Below are 26,812 nucleotides of genomic sequence, written 5' to 3'. Positions count from 1 at the left end.
GAAGATTTTCAAAACAGTTGTTGAAAAGCGAAATACAGTTTTATTCTCCAGTCTCTATTTTAACGTAGACTTTTTCAGGTTCCAAATCTATTTTGGAAGCTTTGCTCATAGAAAGTAATTATGTAAATCTTCTAACCAGATTTTTGTTTTCCCTGTAGAGAAAATTGTGGGAACATATGGTAGTGCATCATAGAATTCCTGCTGTTCCATGTGCTTTTATAAATACTGGTCAGGAGTCTTCATTTAATCATAGCTTGGAATTACAAATTTTTATAAACTACAAGTGTGTAATATTTGCCATATGATTTAATAAATTAGCTTGGGGTAAGCAAGTTACTTTTGCTTTTATTTCCTAACTAGTAAAACTTATTTTAGAATTATTGTAATAATTTTGTTTAATTTACTTTATTATGGAGGGTTTAAAGCATACTAAAGCCATTTCATTTTATTTTGTTGGCAGTTAAGAGACAATGTAATAACACCACGAGATACAACCATGACTTTCACCTGTTTTGTATTTTTTGATATGTTCAATGCTTTGAGTTCTAGATCTCAGGTATGTGATTCATATTGTCCATTGACACAGTATTAACACGATAATCAGAGTTTTCTTTGAGGGAAGATCTTGCTGTGTTTGTTTCAAGTGTTTTCCTGCAGATTTTCCTGCAGATTTACTTCACATCTGGTATTAAGCTCAGAGTTTCATGTGTTTATTAGGTAGGATTTCTTAAATTACAAATAAGTTGATTATTTAATTTGTTTAAACTGGTGGTGTCCTAACAAAGGCAAGAAAGTTGTGATTAAGAGGTGAAGTGTGATGGTCCTTTGTATTGCTGTGATTGTTTTTTCTCTTCCTGGAAATTCTATCAGTTCAGCAGCCTTACCAGAATGTGAAATTTCTTGAAAGCCTTAGCTTTTCTGTTTTGTAATCCTAAACCCATAGTCCAAGGGAAATTTCTGAAACTGTTACTTATTTTTTATCTGTGTATAATTTTTCATTTTAAGGGAACAAGTCTGAAATTTTGTGATAGTATAGATTACTACATTTACTGTAATTTGCAGTCTTATCTGTTATGGCATAGTGTAGGGGTAACGTTTTTCTGATGAACTGTACTTGTGGGATAGTGGGATCAATATACAGGTTGTTGACTATGAAGACAATACTTGTAATCTATTTACCAGGGAGAAAATGCAATTAGCCTATTCAAGAACTTGTTCTGGATTGTCTAAGAAGTCAAGAGTAATATTTTATATTTTTCTAAAAATTTGGATGAAAAGAAATCATATTTTCTTGTCTAGATAATTAAGATTACATGTACCTTGTAACATATTATTATTTTTACAGACAAAATCTGTGTTTGAGATTGGACTTTGCAGTAACAAAATGTTCTGCTATGCTGTCCTTGGATCTATAATGGGGCAGTTATTGGTCATTTACTTTCCTCCACTTCAGAAGGTTTTCCAAACAGAGAGCCTGAGTGTCTTGGGTAAGAACAGTTCCCTTTTCAAAACTGTGCATTAAGGATTAATTTATAAATGTGGTGGGTAGTGGTTCTGTAAGAGCATTTTCTGGTGTTTGCATACAACAGGATTGTAATAAGGAATGAAATAAATAAGCCTGATGATGTTTTTTGTTTTGTGGGTAGGGTTTTTGGGGGATTTTGTTTGTTTTATTGATTTGTTTTTGACTTTTTGAATCATTCTAGATGTTTTCTTTGGGAACCATTATTTAAATGCATATGGTACATAATTGACCAGTGTGTTCTTAAATTTTTATAAAGGTGTTTATTTATTTGGGAGTTTTTAATATAATTTTTGTTGCAGGCAAAATTATTGACTTTGTAGGTTTTTGAGCATTGTTAATTTAATTAGTTCATAACTTTTTTCTTTAAATATAAACATCTTATTTAGAAATCCTGATCCTTTAATATTGATTGGATTGTCATAGGGTAAATAAACAGGAGGAGTTTAAAAAGCTATAGATACATAATGCTGTTGGCCTCATTAAGACTTAGATTTATTACTTCTGTAGTTTTCTGGAGTTAAGTGATTGTAACGAAATACATGTATTTATTGTAGCACAATTTCTGATGTTATTAATATTATTTTTCAGAATTTAATTATATTGTATTTACTGTAGCACAATTTCTGATGTTATTAATACTATTTTTCAGAATTTAGTTAATTATATTGCTGAAAATGTTTATGAAATCCTTTAAAAGCTTTTAATATATTGTGCGTAGTTACGATTTGAGCATAAACCATGCATGTTAATCTTCTGCGCCTGCAAAAGTTTGAATCTTGCTTAATTTGTCCTGAACTTTGCCAATGATTTGGAGAAAATTTGAAAGTCTTGTCTCGTTCTCTTTTAAGTCTCCCCTCAGCCTTAAATAGCAATTTTAAAGAAGGCTAATTATCTCTTCCAGATTTACTGTTTCTTCTGGGACTCACTTCTTCTGTGTGCATAGTGACTGAGCTAATAAAGAAGTTTGAAAGAAGCAAGGAAAAGATCCAGAAACGTGGAAGTTCTTCTTCATCAACTTCGTCTTTTCTTGATGTATGATGCATATTGCATTCTTGTGTTTGAAAACTTAGTGATTGCTGTCTAAAGATGTTGGAGAAAGCAAAACACTATCTGGAGGATAAAAGAAATCCTGAGGGCTTTTGACAAGTCCTGTGTTTCACTGGCTAATGATGAACTTCATGTTTCAAGACTGTTTAGAATTTAACTTCCAGCTGTGGAAGTAACAAATGAAATTATGCAACTTTGGTAACATTTTTCCTCAAACATGAATTTACTTTTAAGATTGAATGGTATTGTGGGGGGGAGAGGGCAGGGGTTAATTTAAAGGAAGATCTAAGCCCAAGTCCCATTTTCTGCACTTAAAAGATATAACTGTGTAAAATCCTTCTCTTAGATATAAATATTTTAGTTTGTTTTTATTTAAAACATTGTACTATTCTACTTTTATGGTGATGGGACTTTGCTACTAATACAAGGATAAAAATATTTCAGAGGCATTCCACTGGGTTTAGAGTCTGTCACAAGAGTGCCATATTCTAGCTACTGTATTTATTTACTTTATCCTGCAATGTGTAAGCGGCTCAAGTACCTTGTGCTACAGTTTTTTTTGTATCCCAAGTTTGGTTTTTTTTTGCACAGGATGTGACCGCTATCGGATCACTGTTTTTCTTTTCTTTTTCTGTGATTGAAAAGCCTATACTGCAATTTTAAGTAAATGTTTGCTTTTCTTATAAGTGTGTTGTCTCTTTGTTTTAAAAGAAGCTGGCATTTACATGAAGTGAATGAGCTTGTTCTGATGTGATTGCAGGTAAAGGCTTTGTTTCATGCCTTATTCCATATTGACTTTAGCTTATGACTGTGAGATCACTTGAGTAATTTATAAGACAGTAATTATGGGAATTATTTGTGTGTACTGAATTAGAAAATTCTCACTGGGCAAAAAAAACCCATCCCTCTTTCAAAGAAGCTTCATTTTCCTTCCTTCTTCCTATTAATAAAAAAAAAAACATTTTCCTGGTAGGGTAACTTTGAATTTTAACCCACAGAATTACTTTTAGAGCTAGAAAAACATTATCATAGATTTATTTTGACATTGTAAAATTATTTTTAATATATTACAGTGTCTGAATACTCTAATATTCACTAATTGGAAATAGTGCTTTTTCTCAAAATAGTCTTGCTCTGTTGTCATCACTCATCCTTTCAGGAAATGCAAGGAACTATCACCTAAAGCATCTTGAAAAGAGGATGTCTGAAGATCGCTAGGGGAAGTCAAAGACAAAGTGGTATCTCTTTCTCTTATAAACTTGTGCATGTGCATCTCTCCTCAGTGTAGCCTGAAAATGTGACAGTGGCATTGGCTCTGGCCCATGCTGTCACAGTGAGGAGGAATTGTCATGAACAGACACTGGGATATTTCTGCACTTGCCATTGCGAGTTGCCCCACATGCCATGTTTGAAAGCACAGTATGAATTTCCCTGTTAATGTTACTGGAATTGTAATTCTTCCTTTTGCCTGTAGGATTCCTAGATTTCCCCTTTGCCAGGAAAAGGGGCTGCAGACAGGGCATGAATGCACATTCAGTCTGCTTTATAGAAGCAGTTCATCCATGGCTCCTCCTGACCCTCAATATGCCCATAATCCCTGGACTACCAATGTGCTGGAGATGTGATTGTGTAAAGACAAAGATCCTGTAGCACTTGGCCCTCATCTCTTCCTGGGCTTGTTATCACTGAGCTGGAAAGGCCTGAAAAACTTGACCTCTTAGAGAAATGCTCTCGTGTCTTCAAGTAAAAGCTTCTTACTTGCAGCAGTTCGGCCTTCCAGAAGTTGGACAAATTTGACAGTTGTTGAACAATTACTGTCTTTGGCAAGTGGGGCTGTAGCTGTTCAATATTGTAGTATGTTCAGTATTTCAACAGAATTTCAGAACACTTCATTAATAAAATCCTTATTATTCATTAATAAAGACAGATAGTAAAAGCTGATAGTGCATGCTGACAAAGAATCTTGAAGAAACTTTGATTTTGTGAAGGGACACAGCTATAGCTTTCACATAATAAGTCTTAACCTGTGGTTGATATTCTTCTATGGGATTTGACTGTTTTGTGCTCTGCTTTTTGTCTTGGAGTCCCAGAAATCTAGGTAAGTACAGATGAACGCTGGATTGTTGTCTTAGCTTGGAATGTCATTACTGAGTCTTTAAACAAATATTACCGAGTGCCCCTTTCCCATTACAAGTCACACTTTCTGACTAAGGATGTCATTCTAAATAAAATTTCAGTCTATTAAGGACAATTTTGCCTTATTGCAGGGTAGGCTTAGTTGAATGTAGTTCACTTAAATTTGCTAGAAGTTTTGGTGCTGTGTTTTCCAATGGAAGGCAAAATACTAACAAATAATAAATCTTGTTCAATGTCATTATATATAAAACATGCCTGGACTGAATTCCATTGCCATTATTTTGGCTCCTCTTGTGATTCACTACCACTTTACAGCAGGTTTGAGAGATTTTTTTTTTTTCTCCAGAGTAGTTGACTCAATAGTGGGAACTTTCCATAAAAAGAGGCATTTCTTATGGGATAGAAATAAGCAACAACCGAGGAATTTACCTGCTTCTACTGAAGCATGGAATAAAGAATTTTGGTTTTAATAAGTAAAGGCCCTTTATTTTTTAAATTTCCTACAAAGAAGATGGAAGTCCTATAATGAGTCAAAAAGGAAAACTGTAGTACTTTAAATTCTTCATGGTAATCCTAGAATCAGTAATTACTTTTTTCAGCCTACAGGACTGGGTTTTGCAATGAGTGTGTATCATTTCATTAGCAATAAAGAACAGCCGAGTTCTGCATTGAGAACATATTTCCACTACAGTAATTAGCTGAATCAGCTTTCCCAAGGGTATTCTCAAAATGCCATGTGGTCATAGCAATGTTTTTATCCCGAAGAGGAATATTTGACTTGATTTTAGTTTTCTGAATTATCTAATTGAAAATATGACTTCTTATAAAGTCTCAAGAATTTTTACGACCTCCAGCAGTTTTCTGATGTGGGATTTAGAGTAAATGAAGAGCTCTCTTCTCACCAGCACTAAGGAAGTGGACTCAAATACCTGTGTTTTTATATTTAAGACTTATTATGCATGTGACTATTTCTGATGATTAAAAATTAGGGAATTACAAGCTTGCTAAAATAAAACATATGGGCTCATAATGGAGAAGAGGATGATTTGAACAATTAAGAATTTCAGTTTTACTTAGTAAAATCAGTCACTGCAACTGCTTTCAACTTTTAAGTAAAAGTCATCTGATGGAAATGTGATGCTGTAGGATGCTGTACACAGAAACCTACAGAGAAATGGGTTCTGGTGTGTAGATGTACGTGCCATCTGCTGGTAGTACAGTAAGTAGCAGCTTTTGTAATGGAAAAAGTTAGATCTTGCTAGGACAGGCTGTATCTCAAAACTAGTTTTCTCTTTAATGTAACATAGCTCTGTTCTTTTCTCATTGACTGTTATTTGGGCAGTATCAGCACTCAGCTGTACAGTACAGGAGATCTTTCCTCTAAACCCTAAGATATGGTGAGTAACTTCCATGGGAACAGAGGTAATATGGAGCATAAGCAGGACTAAAAACTTGAGCACACAATGCAGGAATCAAGTTTTGAATTCTCTAAGTTATGGGCAAACCTTTGATGATGAGAGGTGAAAGTAATGATTTTCCTATATGCAAGAAAAGATATGTGGATTCTTGAGAAGAAAAAACGCAATGTAACTAAATTTTACATAGGGAAAACCAGTAGTTTAATATGGAAAGTATTTATATAAATTGACTAATTATGCTGGAAAGTTTGCTAATGCAAAGCACTGAGAAACAGATGATGTAGGATTTAAAAAAAAAAATTATAGATTGTTTTTCAGCACTACTATGTTGATAGCAAGGTTTATCAAGTAATTAGTGTACACAGGGAAGTCAGAACAGATCTGGTTTTTAATCCAACCATTGTAGAAAGAATAGAGTGACAACAGCTTAATAGCAGAGGATTGTACACAATCACTGTGACAACTACTGAGAATTAGCAAACCTGTAGAAACTTGCTCCCATGTGACAGCTTTGTGTGTGCATGTAACTAACACATCACAGGGGGAAGGGGGAGAAATAAAATCTGAAGTTTTTCCCTGAGTATTGACAGAATCTCTAATACTGCAAGCACAACTTACTCAGTTGTCACTGAGCAAAGCTACCTCTCCCTGCAAGTAAAAATACTCCAACAGTAATGACTGATTTTATAATAATTTTAAAACTGTCAATTTCCATTTTAATCTCAACTTTTAGACTGTGACCACTGTGTTCCTCAAACACAAACTTTAAAGTTAGATGTTTTGTAAATGAAGTGTTCAGGGAAATGAGACAGAGCCAACTATAAATGTTCAGGAACATAATTCCTCTAAAATAGTCCTACTTTGAAATGCTAAACAACTTTGCTCTAATTTTTAATTAGACTGATACCCTTAAAGAAAAACACCACAACTTTTAGACAGCATTTCTTTTATACAAATGTAAGTTACAAAAATATAAATAAAAAATCACCTGAAGCAAGGTTTTTTGGTAAAGATTGAATCAAGAACTCGTGTGAAAACAGCTGAACAAGTTCCAATACAGTCCAATATTTTAATGCTACTTCTTTCACCAGTAAGGCATTAGAAGTTATTCCAAGAATAGTGCTTTCAGTCATCCACTTCCAGTGCTGCAAACCTATTAACATTGCATAAATGCTGAGTTTCTGCACATCTGGTGGCTGTTTTTTTCTTGCTAGATGTTTTCCTCTTCTTGCAGGACTTTGATCTGGTCTTGGTCATCTTCTGAAAGAAGTCTGGAGAGACCACTGACTCCACTGTATTTAACAAAACCAGATAAATCTGAGCCATTTTTGGAGATAACATAAATAGATTTTCCACTGAAGCTGCTGATTTAAGCTCTTGATACAGTCTGTGCACAAGGGTCCCAGTGTAAAGCCTGCTCAAAAGAAGGAGAGGACCTGCATTTAGAATTAAACCTCAACAGAACAGGTACAGAAACATGTTACTTGATGACAACATTCAGTATCCAACAGTCAACTCCTATGCTAAGTGTATTTTCCTTTATAAAAGTGCTTTTTCTTTACAATTCCTGTAAAGAAGGGAGTTTTGCTGTAAGTACTGGCCAAAGGAGTTTGACAAAGAAAATGACACCTGTTAACACATTCCTTCCATCAGGGGCTTGTGTGGAAAGCAAATCTCTGGAACAACCTTACCTACTTAGGTCTGGCTCAGAGAGAGGAGTACCAAGTAGCTGGTTGAGATACAATCCCATCTGAAGACAGCACTGCCACTGGCAAAAATTGTGTGCAGCATCTAAATCAAAGTCGTTATTTTGCAATTTCTTTTCCTTCCATTTTAGAAATTCGCTATATGCAACACTGTCATCTTCAGCAGGTAGAACTGTGGGATCTAGGTTGTAAATGAAAAAATAACTTGGAAATCAATGTTCTGCTAGGAACAGTACAAAAGGTATCTGCAATGTATAGAGTAACGTCTTCTCCCTGGTTCTACCTGAAAGGATGGTGTAGCCCAGGTGGCGTGGTCTCTTCCCCCAGGTAACAACTGATAGGGCAAGGAGAAATGGCCTTAAGTTGCACCAGGGGAGGTTTAGGTTGGATATTTAGGAGGATTTTCTTCACAGAAAGAGTGATTAGACACTGGCATGGGCTGTCCAAGGAGGTGACAGAGTCACCATCCCTGGAGGTGTTTAAGGAAAGACTGGATGTGGCACTCAGTGCCATGGTCTGGTTAACAGGGTGGTTTTTTGCTCAGTCATGGGTTAGACTCCATGGTCTCAGAGGTCTTTTCCAACCTAACTGATTCTGTGTCATCAAATCCAAACAAGCTTTCCATCTCACTACAACCCACTTGGAAACTCTGTCAGTCTGGTTTCTATAAACCAGAACTTAAAGAGGCTGTATAATCCCTGGCATGCATCATCTTTGACATCAACTGAAGGACTCCTGGAGGAAATGAGGACTCTTGGAGGAAATGTCCATAACCCTAACAAGTGCACATATTACTGAAGCAATTTCTATGATTATTTAATACTTTCAAATTTGCAATTCATAGGCAGAAAAAGTGTGCCTGGGCAACTTAGCATTTTTAAGTACAAATGTTTTTAGAAAAACACATAAGCAAAAAAAATATTGGAATGCTCCAATAGTAGTTTTTTGATGCCTGAGTACATTACGCATATTTTTTGTAACTTTTATACCTGAATTAATATTTTGATCCTAAATAAAGTACTTAGGAATGCAAATTAATGTTTTACAATGTGGTAAAGCACTGTTTTACCTATATAAAATGTTAAATTGATGGTTAGCACTTTTTCTTTGTGCATATCAATGCATAGTGTGACACCTCAGGATATAGTGTAAATCAAGGCTAACTCCTCTAAATTTGGACAACTCCCTGTAACTATGGAAAAATGAATTATGGTCTGGATTTCTGTAGTAGTTGAACACCTAAAACTGTGTTCTCCAAAGAATACAGACATACCTGGATCATCAGTTATCCTCTGCAGTTCTTCAGAAACTATCATTAGAAGCAGAGCCTTTAACTGGTTCAGCTTAACTTTTGGTTCTGAACAACGTATCCAGTAACATGTTACAGCAACAGGGAGTTGTAAGTGACTTGGGACAGGTTCTAGGAAACTCATTTTCACTCCCAGAGTCTCCAGCAAAAGCATCTGACGGCAGGAAACAGGCACCTGAAAATACATTTAAAAATTGGAGGTAAGACACTTGATCTCTTGTGAGCAATTTCTAAAAGGCCAATAAGTTCCTGGTTAAATCAGTTATTGCTTTAGGTTTTTGATAAAAAAAATATCTAAGTTTCATAGATATTCTGAACAGGAAATATTTTTTAAAATACTACTTAAGACTTTAAAAATGACACAGTTAAATGTCAGGTAGAAAGATAAAAGTAACTGGTAAAGAATTAATTCCTACCACCTGTTCCCTTTTTGCTGAGCCATTTAATTCCCAGAAAGTGGTGTTATAAGCTTTGTCCATAACTTCACACATGCAGAATTGCAGCAGGCTGTTCAGCTGCAATCTGAGTGCTTTGTAAACCTTGATTAGGATTGTTTTGCCTACTCTTAGGCAGACATTCAACCACGGTTGAAGTAAAGTGTCATTACTCTCTCTTAACACGAAACTTGATTTTTCAAGTTCTTAAGCGTGTATTGCTTAAAAGGTGTGTGCCAACAACCTCTGTAAAGTAACCATAGCTACCCGTAGTATTTAGTGGGTGTAGCAGTGGTAGACGTGGTTCCTTTACAAAGGAGCCACCAGCAAGTGATAAAAACATTCAGCACTGCCCACACACAGAGATGTGTTAACAGTCAATGTGAACGCTAGAATAGATAGAGCACATGTGCCTTAAAAATGCAGAATTAAAACACATGGATTGTATTTCTGGACGCTGCAGAAATGTCTGTATACAAAACCTCAGTTATGCAACTTCAAGAACGGGAGATTACTTCCCATTATGGCAAGTTACAGAAGTGCTACAATGGTGACTGGAACTAACCTAGTACAACTTTCGTGTGGTTTTCAGGTGTTTTTCAGGTGCTGTTCTGCTCTGGCAAGCGTCAGACCCATGCTAGCAGGAGCATACTTGGGACAGGTAGGACTGCTGGCCAGCTGCAACATTCACACTTGAAATGACTTCTAGTTAAAAAGGCACGAGTCAGATTTTGTTTCAGAACACTGTTCTGAAACATTTCACACCTTGATCAAATATAAATTAGGTTGTGTTAAAATTGGACTTTCCTAAACTACATGAAACCAAATTCCTTCCCAGAAAGCGCAAATATTAGTGTAACAAAATACACAGGATGAAATAAGGACTTCCAATGGAAAATGCAGGGAGTATTGCATTTACACACACAGTACAAGTTCTCATATAATTTGTCTTGGTACACTTGGAGGGGGGCAGGAAGGAAAGGAGATGAAGACAACCTGATGTAGCTTCTTAAATATCACAGATACTTCTGTGTTAAGTAGTTATTTACTGAGGTGCCCTAGTTCAGACATCATATTTAATGGGCAGATGGAAAACGTGAATCCCAACTGTTTTTGTGTCACTCGTGAAACACTGTTAACTATGATCTGTTGTGACAACCATTTACCTCCATTAACTTGTCCAAAGGAAAACGATCATCACAAAAATCTGGGGGTAGGCTTGCCGCTTGAACAAATGTTTTTTTAAGTGTCTTTTGGCATCTGTCAAACTCACAAACAAGGGGCAGCTCGTTGGTCTGCTTACTTGGAGAAGCATTTTCAGTACTGTGAGATACTCTCAGAAGCAGTCCATAGATAACTTGTCGGATGGGCAAAGCTGTGCTATGAGCACTGGGTCTCTGCATGTTCTCCACCTGAACGCGGAGGAAGGTACTTCTAAGTATCAGGGCATTGATGATGAATGGGGCCAGCTTACCTTTCGCCAAAGCATCAAATACCCACTGTGGTACGTCTGCTTTCCTGGCAGCCTCGCACGCATAGCTCCCATTCTGAAAGAAATCTTCAAGATTCACGTCAGACGGCGCGTAATCCTCCATTGAAGCGCACAGAAGCTCCCGTATTTCTTCCCTCTGGTGTTTCTTGAGGTATTTCAGCACGCTGTCCACGGCCTCGGCGGGCTCCGCAAACTGCGCCAGCCAGCTCAGCAGTCCCTGGAGGCGGAGGTGCTTGCCGCCCCTGCCCGCCGCGCAGCCCCGCGGCAGGCACACCTTGCTGAAGAACGCCTCCAGCGCTTGCAGCTCGACGAAGTCGTTGCCGTGCATGACGGCGAAGAGCGGGAGCAGCGCCTTGCTGAGGCGCCCGAAGTGCCCGCAGAAGCGCTCGGCGGAGAAGCAGCGCGCGGGCACGTAGCATCCCTGCGGCGCGGCGGCGGCGCGCACGCTCTGCCACTGGAAGTGGGACAGCGGGCAGTAGCCGCCCGCCAGGTCGAACACGAAGAAGTCGCTGTCGAGGGACAGCACGGGGCAGCCCCAGCGGTTGGCCAGCCCGGCGATCTCCCGGTCGGCCTCGGCGAAGCACTGCACGAAGGGCACGCCAAGCCGGCCCAGCGCCTGCATGAAGACCTCGCGGGTCAGCAGCGGCGCCAGGCAGCCGCCGGCGCCGCGGGACAGCCGGTGGGCCGCCCGCAGCTGCTCGGCGGCGCGGCTCCGCAGCGTGGGCAGCTTCCTGTCCTCGGCGCCGCGCCCGCCGTCCAGCACCACGAAGGGCGCGACGCCGCAGGCCCGCAGGACGCCGAAGAAGTCGCGCACGGCCGCGGCGAAGGCGCCGTAGTCGCCGCCGCGTCGGAAGTCGGCGTCGGGGGCGAAGCAGAGGCGGTGGTAGAGGCTGCTGCCGTCGATGACCAGCTTGGTGTCCCGCAGCCGCAGCTCGGTGAAGAACACCCCGCGCTCCTCCACGAAGCCGGTGAGCCCCGGGACGCCCATGGCGCCGGAAGCAGTGCCGGCGGTGACACGTGCAGCCCTCCCATCCCGGATCCGCTTCCTCCCGCTCCTCCCGCCCGCCGCAGCTCGGGCGCGCGCGCCGTCTCCTGGCGACGGGGCCGCCAAGAGACCGAGTCCTGCGCGGCCCGGGCCGGGAGCGCCGCGGGGCCGGGAGCGCCGCGGGGCCGGGAGCGCCGCGGGGCCGGGAGCGCCGCGGGGCCGGGAGCGCCGCGGGGCCGGGAGCGCCGCGGGGCCGGGAGCGCCGCGGGGCCGGGAGCGCCGCGGGCCGGGAGCGCCGCGGGGCCGGGGGCGCCGCGGGCGCTGCCGTGTGCCCGCGCCCGGCCAGCCCCAGGGCACACGCGGCCCCCCCGGCACCGCGGCCCCGCCGCCGGGACGGGCGCCGCAGCGGCAGGAAGCGGCGCGGCACCGCCGGCTCCCGGGGAGTCCCGCCTGTCCCGGAGGGGTGAGGAACGGGGACGCCGCCCTCGCCCCTTGCCTTGCGGGAATGTGGGTGCTGCCTTGTGTTTTGAGCCTTACACGGTCTTGAAACAATGTAATAGCATCCATGTGGTTATGCTAGGGGATCCCGGCTTCGATAGGCGGGTACATTTGACCCCGTTTTACCATCACCCTGGAGCTCCTCTGCTACCAGCACTAATAATAAAATTTAGTTATCATTTCTCTAGGAACAGTAAAAAACTGAGCTAAGTGAGATGATGTCACTTTAGCCTTGGGTAAGTTTATTAAGATGTTGAAAAGAAAAGAATGATTGAGCCAGTGTTAAAAAGGGTTTGTTTTTTTTTCTTCCCATGAAGGAAAAAACAAGGAAATTTTTTTTTTTTTTTTAAATTTTAAAAACATCTAAAGAGCAGGCCAGTGAAGTCATCAGTTGGAAAAAAAATCAAGGTAGTGAATACTGAAGATATTTAGAGCTAAAGACTTTAGAATTTGTGCTGCAGGGGATGGAGAGTGGCAAGTGTTAATGTAACACAATGGTTCTTAAGGAATAAAAAGAAAACCCAATAAAATTGGAAAATGACCTTGATTGGCAAAGAAGGGATTATCTTGGAAGTAGAAAATGTCAGAGTATCTTAGCTGTTGCTAAAGAAACCTGAAGGTTATTCTTACAGAAACTAAGAAAGGTCAGGGAAGAAGCTGAGATGGTTTGCACTCAGCATGTGTAGGTGGAACTATGAAACCCTAACCAGCGTCTTTCCTTTAGTTTGCAGCACAAAAAGGAAGATGTAACTCTAGCTAGGGAAGAAAATACTAAAAAACAGTGATCCATACAATGTAAATGCATTAGTTTGGTCAGCATCAGCAGGCCAGCAGGCTCCCTGGCTCTGGGATGGGACTTGGGAATGGTGGATAGGACAAAGGAAGCTCCTTTGATATATGGATATAAAGATACTGGATAGGGTATACTGAGGTTTTTTGGTTTTTGGGTTTTTTTTTTTAGGAAAAGAGAGCTAGAGACTTGATTCCTTTGTACTATCTCTAGTTGTTCTGAACTTTAATAAAGCAAGTGATGTTGCTGCTTGGGAAATACCTGCTTAGTGGGAGGTGGACACTGGTAGGAAAGGAACAGAAGGAGGGTTGGGCTAAAGGTTTGAGTGAGGTAGGAGGGGCTGTGGTTCATATACTTCTTGAAGAATCCATCAGTCTCATGGCTAAGTCAATCTTTAAGGTCTGGCACTTAAAAGGCATTTCTTTCAGATGCAGTGATCATCAATCCACCTCTTCTCTGCCATTAAAATGCACCTGTGATGCCCCAATAGCAATCACTGGCCCCTGCCTTCTAACACTCCAGCAGTAGATGCTAAAGCATTTCACGAAGTTCCATGATAATTATTACTGTTATTATATAGGGAGAGAACTTGAAGCATAGAGACTAAAAGGTGGGAGGCATTATTAGAAATAAAGCACAGAAGTTAAACTCAGTGAGCTGCTTGATCTTAAGCATGGTTTTGTGGTGTAAAGGATTGTCATACATTCCTAGGCCCAAGTAAGTATGAAAATTTGAAGGTGAGCTGTGTTAAGTGACTTCAGAAAGAAAAAAAAAAGTATAGATAGCTCAGCAGTTTTTCTAAGTGCAATTATTTCTAAAGGAATTTATGAAGGCATACATAACACAGCAATTATGAGAATATAACAGTAAATGAAAATTGCATAAACTTTCTAGAAGTGGCAATATAATATTTTATGGAGCTCATCTTTCTGCCCTCCCCTCCTCTACAACTCAGCATAATACATTTGAGCTCCTTCAGACAGATTTGGAGTTACAGAGGAATAATTTTCTAGCTGACGTTCTTTCCTTCATGTTGGCATTTCAAAATTTTTGTCAGCGTTGCTGAAAGAGAATAAAGTATTGGGAGTGCTGTAGTTTAAAAAACATGCAGGATTTGTATTATTAAGATGTCTTGTAGTAATTAAAGCTTATCTGTGTTTCATAATATGGTGACAGTGCAATGTCAGGCTTTTTGGTATGGTGTGACAGCAGCTCAGCAGATGGGTATGAAAATAGGTTCTTGTGCTTATACACACACACACACACACACACACACAATTTGTTGTTCCAAGACACAAATCTGTAGTCGTAATTTAGGCTCTACATTCATTTGGAAGAGAAGCCAGTGACTTGTAACCGAAAAGTTGTACAGCTTTCAGAATTAGGTGGTTTGCCTTTGCTTTTCCAAAATCACCATGACGACAATGAAAATCCTGTTTATGTGCTTGCCTTGGCCTTGAAATGATGTGGTGAACAAGGCCAGTGTGGGCCTGCTGCTCTGCAGTGCTGATGGATGGTAACAATAGCAACATTGATCTTGCAAGACCTTTACTTGTTCCAAAGGATCTTCCAGCAAAATGATGCATGTAGCATTATATAAAGACAAAGTGATGAAAACAATATGGTTTAGTTATGTGCAGTAAAACACCTCCCCTTTTTCATTTGGAATGAGGAAGGCTGAGTAAACAAAATTACTCTAAGCTCATGTTGAGCTATTGAAAACCACAGAAATGCCTTTGCAGTCCTTATGTTTGCAGAATTGGGACCTCAGTTAGACAGGAATTCCCAACCAAAGCTAACTTGTTGGGAAGGTTGTAAAGGGGAGTCATGAAAGGGCACAGTGAAGGAGAAATGAATTTTAGGCAGAGTTGGGTTTTATAGGAAGTCTTGCAGATTTTCTGTGAAACTAATTTGCAGAAGATACTGGTAGTCAGTCACAGTGAAGCTGTGAGGTCAGCACAGGAACAGATGGTGAAATCTGAGGGTAAATGAAAGAGCAGAGAAAACAGAGATGAGAGAGAACTCAAGACTGGAGGTTATAGTTCAATATGTACAAAAATCTTGACATTAGCATCCTGAAATGCAGACATTTTTGGTGTCAGGTACTGTGGTCGTGTAAAGACAGGGGGTGAAGAAGAGTGCCATATCTAGGGGAACTGTGCTATCAGTTCAGTGAATTAATTTAAGGCTGATTTAGAGGAAGACTGACTATGTCACATCTACATCATCTGGAGTTTGTTTATCAAGTCTGCTGCCCACAGTTCAACAGCTAATGATTTCACTTAATTTGTGTTTGCTGCAAGCTGGGTACTGTAAACACTGCCACAGAATTAAATGAGAAGTTTAATAAGAATAATATATTGACAAATCAATATTTTTCTATTTCAAGTGATTTCTGTGAACATCCGTGGAAGAATAAAATTATTTGAAAGCTACATCCTTGAGAAATTGGTGGAGTTTTTGTTGCACAGAGAAATGCTGAAATTTCAAGGAACTGCTAAGCATGTCACTGTTGCCAGATTTAATTCTGCTTGCTCAGATGCTGTGATTGCAAGAAGATACACTATTCAGAGGAAACTTGGCAATGGAAGCTTTGGAAGTGTGTATTTGGTTAATGACAGAAAAGCAAAACAAGGAGAAGAACTGTAAGTAAACCCTTCAAATGCTTTACAGAAACATGTTTGGAACATATTTCTTGCATTGTAGGTATTTGTGTCTCATCTCTTAGTTTGATGTTATGTTGCAACCTTAACTGTCTAACTTTAGTGAGGATGTAAGGTAGAGGCAGACTTCTTTTGATAACACAAAATTGGATGCATTCAGGAATTGATTCTGTGTTACTGTAAGGACTCGAGATTGTTAGAGTGGTCTCAAAAAAAATCTCTACAGTATTGATGACCTCATTTTTATAACTGAGTTGTCTAAATGCAACCTGAGAAGGAACAGTTACAGAAATTCCAGTGAACACCTTTCTATTTGCTGTATACCTAACTAGTAGGTTTGATATTTTTTAAAAATTGTCAGCAAATTTTGATATTTTTTTTAAGCTTGCCTGAATTTGCACAAGTCTCATCAATTTTATTGATAAACCCTTTGGGATCCTGAAGCCACAATGGCAAAAGAACATTTTCAGAGTGTTGACATTCCTGTGTGTGGGTTTGATGTTGGGTTTGTGACTCAACTTCCTGTTGTGTAGAACTGTGTTTGTCTACCTTGATACTTACACCAAGTTAAATTTATTATTGGCAATATTGCTTTAATAAGAGTGTAACCAAGACATAATTCTGTCAGTTGTTTTCCTTCTACATCAATTTGCAGCTTCTTAGGTCCTTGGATTAGGGTTAGGGTACACTAAGCTCTTAGCTTTTTTCACATGGCTTAAATGGTTTTGACTCTCTCATAGCCTTAGCTACACTTTTCTCAAAAAAAGTTCTTTAATGAAATATTTCATTGAAACCAATAAACTGTTTTTAATTTTATTTTTATGTTAAGATGGTCTATCATGCACATGGGGTGATGGGAACTACCTGAGCTTCTAGGATGCTTCAGAATTCAGCTGTTACTAAACTCGTTCTTAGAATATGAACAGTATAGTGAAATGTGGGTCTCACACATTTGCTGCTATAGCACAACCTGCCAAACCTCAAAAACAAGGAACATGACATACGCTTTTAAGTGTTTTTAAAACTGTTTTCTTAAGAATTTTGAGTGACTGCCCTGAACAAATATTCACTGCCTGCAGCAATTCATACCTGCATTTTATTAGAGATGAGCCTGAGTCTGTCCTCTGCTATATTCAGGACAGAGACTGAATATCAAATGACATATTGTTGCTTTTATTTTAAATTTTTTTATCAATCTCTTTTTGTGACACAGTACAGTAGAAATACACCAGCATTTAACCAGCCCGAGTGCTCCGAGATGTGCAGTGCTGTGTTTAATCCTTCCATCACGAGGGGGTGCTCGCCTACCACAGTTCATTCCTTGTCTCAAACACGAATTGACCAGGGGATTCCCCCAAATTTCTACCACTTATATTCTAATGGGTGACAAAAATATTGTCCTAGTTGAGCAGGAAAGCACAGGTAGTGTAAAGATATGAAGTGTAGGATTTAGAAATACTGGTTTCTTAAGGTGGTAAAATATGCTAGAAGTCACATTCTCAATACTGCTTTCAGATAATCTCATATGGAATTGTGCTGGTTGGTGCTTTTGTTATAGATATTTTTGAATGAAAATTTGCATGTTTAAAAAGAGTGATCTTAATACATCTCTGAAGGCACTTTGACAGAAAAAAAAAAAAAACAAACCTACAAACAACACAACTGTGACCTCAGCAGAATTAGAATTCTATTTTTATTATTTTAGAGATGATCTAGAATGTGCTGAGATGAATGTTATGTACAGTGTAAACTCAGCCACAGATAATTTCCCAAAAACTGCAATAGTCTAAAGCACTATGGAAAATAATAGGAATAAATCATAGGAGTACCAACTCCCAAGAAAAGTGACATATTGATACAGGAATTGTTCAGGGATATCTTTCTAGATTTTCTGTTAGTCAATGTCTACATAATGCAGAGACTAACAGTGGTTATTGTGTAATTACAAGTATGCTCAGCAAAACTTCTGCATTATTCTAGGAACAGGTTTAGGTTGTGCCTTGTATTTTGTTACCTCTCAAGCATCATACCTGTACTGAGTGAAGTGTTATGCACAGAGTTGCTTCAGCTGGGAACAAAAGAGAGTTGATTATTTGGTGCATACCTCAAGCTAACAGATTTATTCCACATAAGACTTTCAGGGCTGCTCAGGCCAGCAGTGCCTGTCTTTCTAAGAAGTAAATGGCAGCTTCATGCATCTCTTCAGTTCTTTGTATGGATGGGATCAGGATTATTGAGTTTCTCAGATCATACTAGCTTACTATGATATGGTTGACTTGCCTACTCTATAAACAATAAGTCTATGAGGTACGAGTACAGTAGCACATGTAGATCCCTTACTGTAAGTGCCTCTTAAGTGTTGCATTGTATGACACATTCCTTGCCTGTTGCTTTAACTTCCTAACTGGGTTTTTTTTGTTTGGTTGGTTTAGTTTGGTTTTTCTTCTGTTTTTTATTTGTTTTGTTTGGGGTTTTTGTAAATTTTATTTTCTGGTGGAAGAACTTTTGATCCTGTTGTATGAGTCTCATTGAGTATGACAGAGGGTTAAATATCTCAGATAGAAGTCCCTGCAATTTATCTGAAAGCAGCAGAGTAGAGAACAAAAAGAATGCCCTCATATAGAGAGGTCAGAACCTGGGAGGTTCTTCACTATGAACAAATTTTTCATGTACTAAACTATCTCTACAGAAGACAGATTATCAATTTCCCCCATTCTTTTGGAAGAAACTAGAATCGGAATTCATATCTTAGATCCTAAAGTCAGTTAAGCACATGAGACACATCTGTACCAAAGCAAGCTTCTTAGCTCCAGTTTAGACAGGATGTCTTAGTTTATGGATTATTTGATATTTATTTGTTCCTGGATATTATGGACCTAGACCTACCCAAAGCAGATTACTTGGTTTGTATAAAGAACGAAGAACAAGGATTGTAGCAGCATTTTTACAGCTAAATAATATTCCTGCAGTCACTTCTATGCTAGTCCCCCTGAATATCTTCTCAGTTGATGATAACAGGTAATTATGGTTAAAGACAAAATTGTTTACAGCAGAGATAAGTTCAGCACTAGCCTTGAAGGACAATGCCATCACTTAAAGAAAATGAATGTCCTAATCAATTGTACAGAGGGAAGCTCTGGGTTAAGTGTCACTGCTTCATAACCAAGTCTGGGCAAGCAGCTGAAGCACACAGTAGGCAATAGGGACTGCTAGTTCATAAATATTCACAAGGTATTTACGTGTCCCTGTGGTGGAAAGGACACGCTGACGAGTGCCAAACTCCCTGGACTGCTCCACTGTGTGGTAACTGTGGGGTGTCAGCTCAAATTCTGCATCTGACTTGCATTATAGCTTTAATCCAGACTCATGCTAGGATTCCTTGGAAACTGCGGGTTTAGCTGAATAATTTATCATGTAACTTTCAATTATTTATGACTTCTTATAACAAATGATATTAAATCTAAAGGTGGGGGCGATTTGTTCCTTATGAATATCCAAGTGACAGCAGATTGCTGTGTTGTCAAATCTCTGTATTTGCTGCCTGTTTGCTTCTCTGAAGGTATTCCAATGGAATGGTTATTTGATGCTGAATTGATTAAAACAGAAACAAATTGCTCCCTGTCAGTTGTTGTGTACATATTATAACTTAATAATAAAACTAGAAATTAAAACTGGAATTGATTAGGGCATTTTAGATTTGTGAAAGAATATTCACGATCTTGAAAACTGATCAAAGGTGCATTTGTTGTTGGACCTTCCTGATTCTGGCTTATTTTTAAATAAACTTTTCTTAGTAAACTGTCTTTTTCTTGGTTCTGTCACATGTACCTGTGCTTTCTCATGTAAGGCTCAGCTACTGTGCCATGCCTGCTGGCTGGGTACAGTCATTCTTGGCCCAAATGAGAGACCATAAAAGCATTGACCTTGTGGATTTAGCTAGAGCAGTTTGAGAAGTGAGCCTTCATGAGCTTTCCACTTGAATGGCCAAGCATGACTTTCGTATTCTGTGAGCAATGTTACAGTAGTCAAGGCCTAGAGCTAAGTGTCCAAGTAATTTCCTTGCTGAACCTCTGTAAGGGTGGCTGATGTTCTCCTGCTTTAGTTCAGAGTACACCTGCAATGGAGGTTGCTAGGGAGTGAAACTGTAGATGTTTTTCGTCAAGTTTAGCAGGCAGTCCCAGCTATGGCCACCATGGTTTCAGATCATTTCTAGTGCAGGTCAATACAATCCCGATTCAAAGACAAGTTTGATAACCTCAGACTCACCCAAAGCAGATCTCACTGGAAACCATGTGGAAAGGGGCTTTAGTCCCTACCTCCTGCATCCCTGTCAGTGCCCAGCTTTTCCTGCAGTCCAGCATGGCACAGTAGGGCTCCTCCAGCCCAATGTAAGAAAGTTTAGGATGCTTCTGTGCTGGATAAGGCTCTGTGGGTGCTGCAGGGTTTGGCATTGAAGCACAAGATATAAGATTTCACCCTGCTCATGCTGGTGATGGATTTGGCAATTTAAAGTCACAGCCATGCTGCAGTCCTTTGCACAGGTAATTGCTGTGTTAAATTTTCTAGTTCCCTCATAATCAAAAGCATAAACCCCAGCATTCTGTGGCTTGTTTGGAAGCAAAAGATCCATACTGAAATATGTTGAGACCCTTTTTTTAGCTTGTGTAACACAGGTGTTTGTGAAATCCTCCTCAGTGCTGTCTGATACAGCCTTTACATCTGCTCAGTCACCTTTATGAGCTTTGGTGGTATTGTTACTGGTTTTTGGGGTTTTTTACTGCTTTCTTTTTAATACATCTTTCTTAGACTAAGTATGAGAATAAATCACATGGGCCTCCATTTTCTTCATGGTGGAAAAAGGCCATTCTTTATTCACATGACTCTTTTTTATACAGTATTATGTACCTTGTGTGGGGCTCTAATTGGTTAGCAGTCTTCTTGCCAGTTACTTTTATTGGTTAGTAACAAGTTGTTATTCTGTATTGATTGGTCACTCAAACTCTCGGTGTATCGTGCAGGGAAGTTGTTTGTGAAAAAGAGTTTTCATTTTTCTACCTAATGGTGCAAAACCAGTTTATGCAGGTGCAAGCTGTTTTTTACCCAGGAATAGCTTGTTATGGTAATGAATTGCTCACAACAGGATTGCTTTCACATAGGAACTTGCAAAATGCTAGCTTTGAGAAGGCCAGCTACTAATTCCAGGAGAGCAATCTTGATTTTATGAAGCCTTTATGATTTTTCTACCTTGCTGCAATACTAAGTAGCTTACTTTTTCATTTTTGGTGGGACTTGTCCATTTGACTGGGGAGGATTCTAACTAGGTCTTTAATGTATGTAAGTGGGGGGGCATCTTGCCTTAAAGGAAATATGATTTGGGTTTACAATAAATCTTATCCCTGACAGAGCCCAGCTCCCAGGAGCTCAGTACTGCAGCACTCAGCACGTTCTGGTCTGATGTGCAGGCAGTGAGCAGTGCTGGTGGATGAGTTTATTGTTTTGAGAATTGTTTACAGGTAACATTTTCAACATTGGGTAGAGAGCTGTGCTTAAGGCTTTGTTGGTGAATTACCTTTCTTTGAGGTACACAGCAGAGACAGAACTTAATGATTTTGTAATTAAGCAAATGTCTTGAGATCTCTTCTGTCTCGTTCATTTTGCTGAAACTAGTTTTCACGCAATTGTAAGCTAGTTTTAGTAAGAAAATGGGGAGAAGTGCAGTATTATTTTTTAGGTTGAATTGTGGCCACCTGCCTCAAAGGTGTTTGAAATATTTGAATATGTCTGTCTACTGTATCTTCTTATGGGCTACCCTTGTTGGCAGGGTGTTTCCTCTTAAGTCTGCATCAGGGTGGTTTAAACTTCTATGCAGAATGAGCCTCCGTTTTTTTGTTGCATTCAGTACATTTTCATGATAAAACTGCTGCAGTGAGTGGAATAAATTCTGGATTTCCTGGACAGTCAGTGTACTTTTCCCTATTTTTTTTTTCAGTTTTGTTTTGTTGCTGTGCTTATGTGACTTATTAGTAACTGTAATTCCTAGTTCATTGTTTTCCTTACATCCATGATGTGCCCTTCAAGTGTTCTAAAACTTTTTAATGTTGCTGGGTAGTTGCATAAGTTTTGAATTGCATCTGTTTCACTGACTGTTAAGACCAGAGTATCATACTCAGAAGGGCTTAAAAGTATTAAAAGATTATTATCTAACAATGGATGTTATATGCAATTAATTTCCTCAGCATTGCTTGATTGCCTTTGCCTTTGTAGACTATTTAGTAACGTGCTTTTGTAAAGCTGTAAACCATGCTTTTATCTTTTTCTACACTCCTCTCCTTTTATTTTTTTTGGTACTATAGATACTTGAATGCATTTCAAAAATAAACATTGAAGGAGATGCCTGATAGAAAGAGGCATGTAGGGAGAGTGAATTTTCTCATTAGAGTTGCAGCAATTACTGTTTAAATTACTTTTGGGAATTAGTTCCTCTGGAAGGACAATACTGTTGACATAAATATGCTTGCAACAATGAAAGGAATATAATTCTGCTTACAAATATATTTAAATTCAGAAAAGAACCAATTAAATTTTGCATTAACAAGTGTTTTAGTTAAATTTCTATGGAATGCATTATTACAGCAATTTTTAGTATATCTGGTTTCCCTTCAGAACTCCTCTTATTCAAAATACTTTATTTTCAGTGAACTGATGAATATAGATTGTGATATGAAGGTCTTTCTTCAAAATTTCCAATTGAAATTAAGAAGTCAAACTAATTCCTACAGAAGGAAAATTCTTTTTTGGCATATGTTCTGCCCAAGGCTGCTAGATGAAGAGTTCTAACATGGCAATTATGAGATGTTTAATCATTAAAAAGCTGGAAGACAAAATTCTGTATTCACTCTTGAGTTCTGTAATGGTGTCTCCTCTTGTTTGAAAGCAAATGTTAATTAGCAGAGAGCAGTTAATTGTAAAGTATGTTGTCTGTGTAATGAAATCACAATTCTGGTTTAGAAGATTTGTTGTGTGATGGAAGTCTTCAAAGATACAAAAAATAAACCAATTATTTAGTCCTTGTTATATTTCTCAAAAATCCCATTTAGGTTAGGGATAGCATGGTGCTTGCTTGTATTCTTCAGGAAGACTGGGCTGTAGGAAAAAGGCTGGATGAACAGTAGAGGGGGATAATGCAACATGTAACCATAAAGTATTGCTAAATAGAAGTACATTCCCAGGTATTGGTCAGTATCTCATCATCATTTTTAGTAATTTTTCTTTTAAGACACAGATTTCTTATTTTTAATCACAGTCTATTATTATTTGATTTAGAGCTGAAACAATAAATGAACTATAAATGTATTTACATTTTGTTTTTCTATTTATCTCTTGGAAAAAAGTTCTAATTTCAAAAATATGGCTTTAGTGAAAAATTAATCCTTTATTAATCAATGTCTACTTTTATTCTGTAATTTTTAATCATTGTAGATGGCTAAGCAAACTATTCCAAAGAATTTTTCACAATAAATGCATTTTTATATCTAAATAAATAATTCCATTTAATCACTTGTTCAGTTCTGTGGAAGATAACACAATTGCTCTGCTTTGCTTTATAATTACTGTTTTTTCCAAAATTGGCACATATGGTTGACCAAAAATAATCTAAGTTATTCCCCTTTGTATAAATTAGTTTACTCAGTGCTGAAGAAAATTATATAAGCTGTATTCCTTGAGGTTAACTTATTTCAACAGTATTCTTTTTCCAAAAAATATATTCTGCATTTTTGGGATACTAATTAGGAATTGTTAATTTTCAAATAAGCGTAAACTGTTTTCATCCTGAGTTGGCCCGTTCAGTGTCAGTGCATATGTTAGAGCATTTGAGAATTTGGCATCTTGAAAAATATTTGTAAATGCTGTAATAAATGCTGTAAAACAGGATAAATCAGTTGCTGGTGACAGTTCTGGCATTACTAGGAAGTCAGTAATGTCCAGGGGGATGACAAAAGAAATGCAGCATTTGATTGACAAAGCTGTGCAGCGATACTTGGTATTGAAAAGGAGTTACGGTTTGACTAAAAAATCTACAGTGGGCATGGGAAGCCCTGTTTCAATTCAATTTTAGAAGTTCTGTAGTAATATTTGGGTCTGAAATGCTTTGGATAATGAGTAAGTATGTATATGTAAGGAGGAATACCAAACAGCACTTGTTTGCTTTTCACTGGAAGCGTGGTAATCCTCTTGATTTTCCCAAAGAAAATCAAGTGTTCTCAATTTACCGTGTTTCTTTTCTTAGCTAAAACTAAGAATTCTTCTAGGTAATACTGATTAGTGTATGCTGACTTGTATTTCATGGTTTCACCAGCTTCCTTTTTCTCTAACAGATAGATGCATGTCTTTAAATTATCTGACCATGCAGACACTGGTGTTCCAAATACGACGGATAAAATGTAAAGAATTCGAATTTTTGTTGCTGAGCTGTCAGCTGCAGAAGAGAAGTAGTGGTAATGGTGGATGACTTTGCCCTGTCTGTAGGCACATGGTGCCTTTGTTACCATATTTCCCTAACAGTTTTAATAGTGTGGAAGTGTTATGCAAACTTTCTGCATGAAAGTTGTCACCTCTTCTTCATTTTGGTCCCCATTTGCAGAGCTGAACCTTCACGGTTTGCCATTTGATAAGTAGAATAGAAGGCATCACTAACTGGACTCCTTTAATTTTATTGTTGGTGACCAATTTCAGATCCAGTTACAGACCTAGTCAGAGGTGATGCATTTTTACTGAATTGCACCTGGTCCTTGGACTGAGGAGTTACCAGGTGAAGTGCCAGTCCTACAAAAGTCAGCAAGGACAGCAAGACAGCACACAGTTATGGGTTACGTTACAATTCTCCATAGTGGCAACTCAAAACCTAAATGAAATTATAATTAACTGCAGTTAACTGAAAACCTGCCTGTGTAAAATGAAATTTCTGTTTAATTAAAAGCTTAACTTTTGGTCATATATTCCTAGATCACAATTTTTCTTTTATCATACCTATTTATTCTTGACATAAAAAGAGTTATATTTATTTTCCTTCTTTCTCAACAAGCAAATTTACCTAGGCAATAATTAATAGTGCAGTTTGCTCAATAAACAGTACATTTTGAGAACCACTGCCATTTAAGAATTGCATCTGATCCAATAAACCAAATTATATAATAATAAAGTATGTCACCGATGTAAACAAATACCAGATGGGTTGTAAAACATTCCCTTTTAGATCAGTGGAAATAGACTGAGATAAACACTGCTGTGTTGTATTGTCAGTCACTAGTAAAGCTCAAAAAGGGATTCCCACTGCGTGCCTGAATTCTGGAGGGTTCCACCTTCATGTTTGTTTTTCTCTTGCTATAAGTCTTGCTCTCTTTGGAGAGATTAGATTTTTAGATTAGATTAAGATTTTTTTTCCCCCCCTACTTTCTCCCCATTATTGCGCTTCCAGATCCAGTGTTTGGCTGCTTTTCAAAGTGTGACAGTGCAAGCCAGCAAGGTTTTGCTAATGAAAATCAGAAGATATTCCCAGAGAAACTGCTCTCAGGGAAGGGATGTGGACCTGTTGAGGCTGGGATGTTGCTTTCTGTGTTTTGGGATGTGGGAGTGAGCTCATCTCTCGTGTTATTTTCCCACCCTAAAGGGATGGATGTTGTTACCTATACCAGATCCAGCTTGAATGTACATGGTGATGGTTGGATTTTTTTACTCTTCAGATATTAATGCTTTCAACAAGTCTCTTTCAGTTGTGGTCATTTTGAGATAAAGTTTAAAATGTATTTCCATTATTGATTGAATTATAAGGCTTTTTCCACACAGTTAAAATCCAGAGGATTTTGTTTAAAATAAAATATTCTATATTCTGTATTTAAGATATCTGTATTTAAGATATCTGCTAACCCTTCTGTAATAATGTTTCCTAATTGTGTGTTCACTGACATTTTATCTTGTCTTTAGATACATGGTCTAGTGGTGGGCTTAGCAGTGTGAGGTTTGTGGTTGGACTCAATGATCTTAAAGGTCATTTCCAACCTAAACAATTCTATGATCTGCTTATGTGTTGTATTCTACACTAAGTCAAATTTATAATAATATTGAAATTTAAATTAGCATATCTCATTTAGCATTCTATCCAAAGTGGTACTTAAGTATTGTATTTGGAGGATATCCACATTTTTGTGGCTTTATCTGGTTTTCTGTATGTGCCACCTAGATCTCTGATTTCATTGCTCATGTAATAAATCTGGGATTTCTTAGTTCATGCAAACAGCTTTAGACCTTTTAAATCCTGCTTAATACTTGAACCAAAGTGGCAGAAAATATAAGGACAGATTTTTTGAGAAAAACTTACTTTCAAGTGGCTCTGTATACTCCAGATGAAGTCTTAATAAAATCTGAACAATAGAGTGTATTATTCCCAAAATCCAGAATAAATATTCCGTAACACTCTTCAAAAGGTTTGTTCAAAATACATCAAACAGTTTAGAAAAAATAGTGAAGTAACACAATGCAGGCATATTTTCAGCAGATGATCTACAAGTACCATGTCTGAATTATGAGCAATGATGGCTCACTCTTTATTATTAGTCAACTATAAAATGCAGGTTGGATCATAGAAACGCTTTGTCTCCTTCAAAATGTAGAGATGGATTTTATTGGTAGAGAGGAGATGCAGGCAGGATGGTTTAGCCAAGAAAGGTTTGTTGTTTTCTTATGGTTACTGAGCTTTTATTTGTGGATCTACCAGCCTATTTGACAACACCAGGGGTGCCAAATTTGAGTTAT

At 38.5% G+C, this 26,812-nt stretch overlaps 3 protein-coding genes across 9 annotated transcripts in view; 2 read left to right on the top strand and 1 right to left on the bottom strand.

Annotated features, from left to right (window-relative positions):
- The window catches only part of ATP2C1 (ATPase secretory pathway Ca2+ transporting 1), a 62,110-nt gene extending 58,852 nt beyond the window's left edge, over positions 1-3,258 (top strand). For all 4 annotated transcript variants that reach the window (XM_021543345.3, XM_021543346.2, XM_021543347.2 and 1 more), the window contains 3 exons: positions 461-556; positions 1,346-1,487; positions 2,427-3,258. In XM_021543345.3, the coding sequence (XP_021399020.1) occupies positions 461-556; positions 1,346-1,487; positions 2,427-2,563 (375 nt within the window). In that variant the 3' untranslated portion in view covers positions 2,564-3,258. The remainder of the gene's footprint in view (positions 1-460; positions 557-1,345; positions 1,488-2,426) is intronic.
- A 3,238-nt stretch (positions 3,259-6,496) lies between these two features.
- ASTE1 (asteroid structure-specific endonuclease 1) lies at positions 6,497-12,077 on the bottom strand. 2 transcript variants are annotated; one of them, XM_021543349.3, is made up of 4 exons: positions 10,742-12,077; positions 9,106-9,316; positions 7,818-8,013; positions 6,497-7,540 (listed from the first exon to the last, which is right to left on the bottom strand). In XM_021543349.3, the coding sequence occupies exons 1-4, from the start codon at positions 12,053-12,055 to the stop codon at positions 7,252-7,254; spliced, it is 2,010 nt and encodes a 669-aa protein (XP_021399024.1). In that variant the 5' UTR covers positions 12,056-12,077; the 3' UTR covers positions 6,497-7,251. The 2 variants fall into 2 exon arrangements, with proteins under 2 accessions (XP_021399024.1, XP_077643012.1); XM_077786886.1 differs by lacking the exon at positions 7,818-8,013 and having other exon boundaries at positions 7,328-7,540.
- The window catches only part of NEK11 (NIMA related kinase 11), an 81,866-nt gene continuing 66,838 nt past the window's right edge, over positions 11,785-26,812 (top strand). Inside the window, exons 1-2 of one of the 3 annotated variants that reach the window (XM_021543355.3) lie at positions 11,785-12,035; positions 15,730-15,985. In XM_021543355.3, coding sequence (XP_021399030.2) covers positions 15,816-15,985 — 170 coding nt within the window. In that variant the 5' untranslated portion in view covers positions 11,785-12,035; positions 15,730-15,815. Of the gene's footprint in view, positions 12,036-12,437; positions 12,516-15,729; positions 15,986-26,812 lie in introns of those variants that run through there. The other 2 variants (XM_077786888.1, XM_077786891.1) reach the window with 2 other exon arrangements.

Source organism: Lonchura striata, chromosome 1, assembly GCF_046129695.1.
Source record: "Lonchura striata isolate bLonStr1 chromosome 1, bLonStr1.mat, whole genome shotgun sequence".
In the NCBI taxonomy this organism is placed as follows: domain Eukaryota; kingdom Metazoa; phylum Chordata; class Aves; order Passeriformes; family Estrildidae; genus Lonchura; species Lonchura striata.
This window is presented reverse-complemented; position numbering and strand designations above follow the sequence as displayed.

Bases quoted from the DNA above. Each gene is read 5' to 3' on its own strand.
- ASTE1 (XM_021543349.3), bottom strand. From the start codon at position 12,055: ATGGGCGTCCCGGGGCTCACCGGCTTCGTGGAGGAGCGCGGGGTGTTC. The intron at 9,317-10,741 runs GTAAATGGTTGT...ATGTATTTTCAG, and splicing joins CTTTGGACAAGTTAATGGAG to GTGCCTGTTTCCTGCCGTCA. The intron at 8,014-9,105 runs GTATGTCTGTAT...TTTACAACCTAG, and splicing joins GAGGATAACTGATGATCCAG to ATCCCACAGTTCTACCTGCT.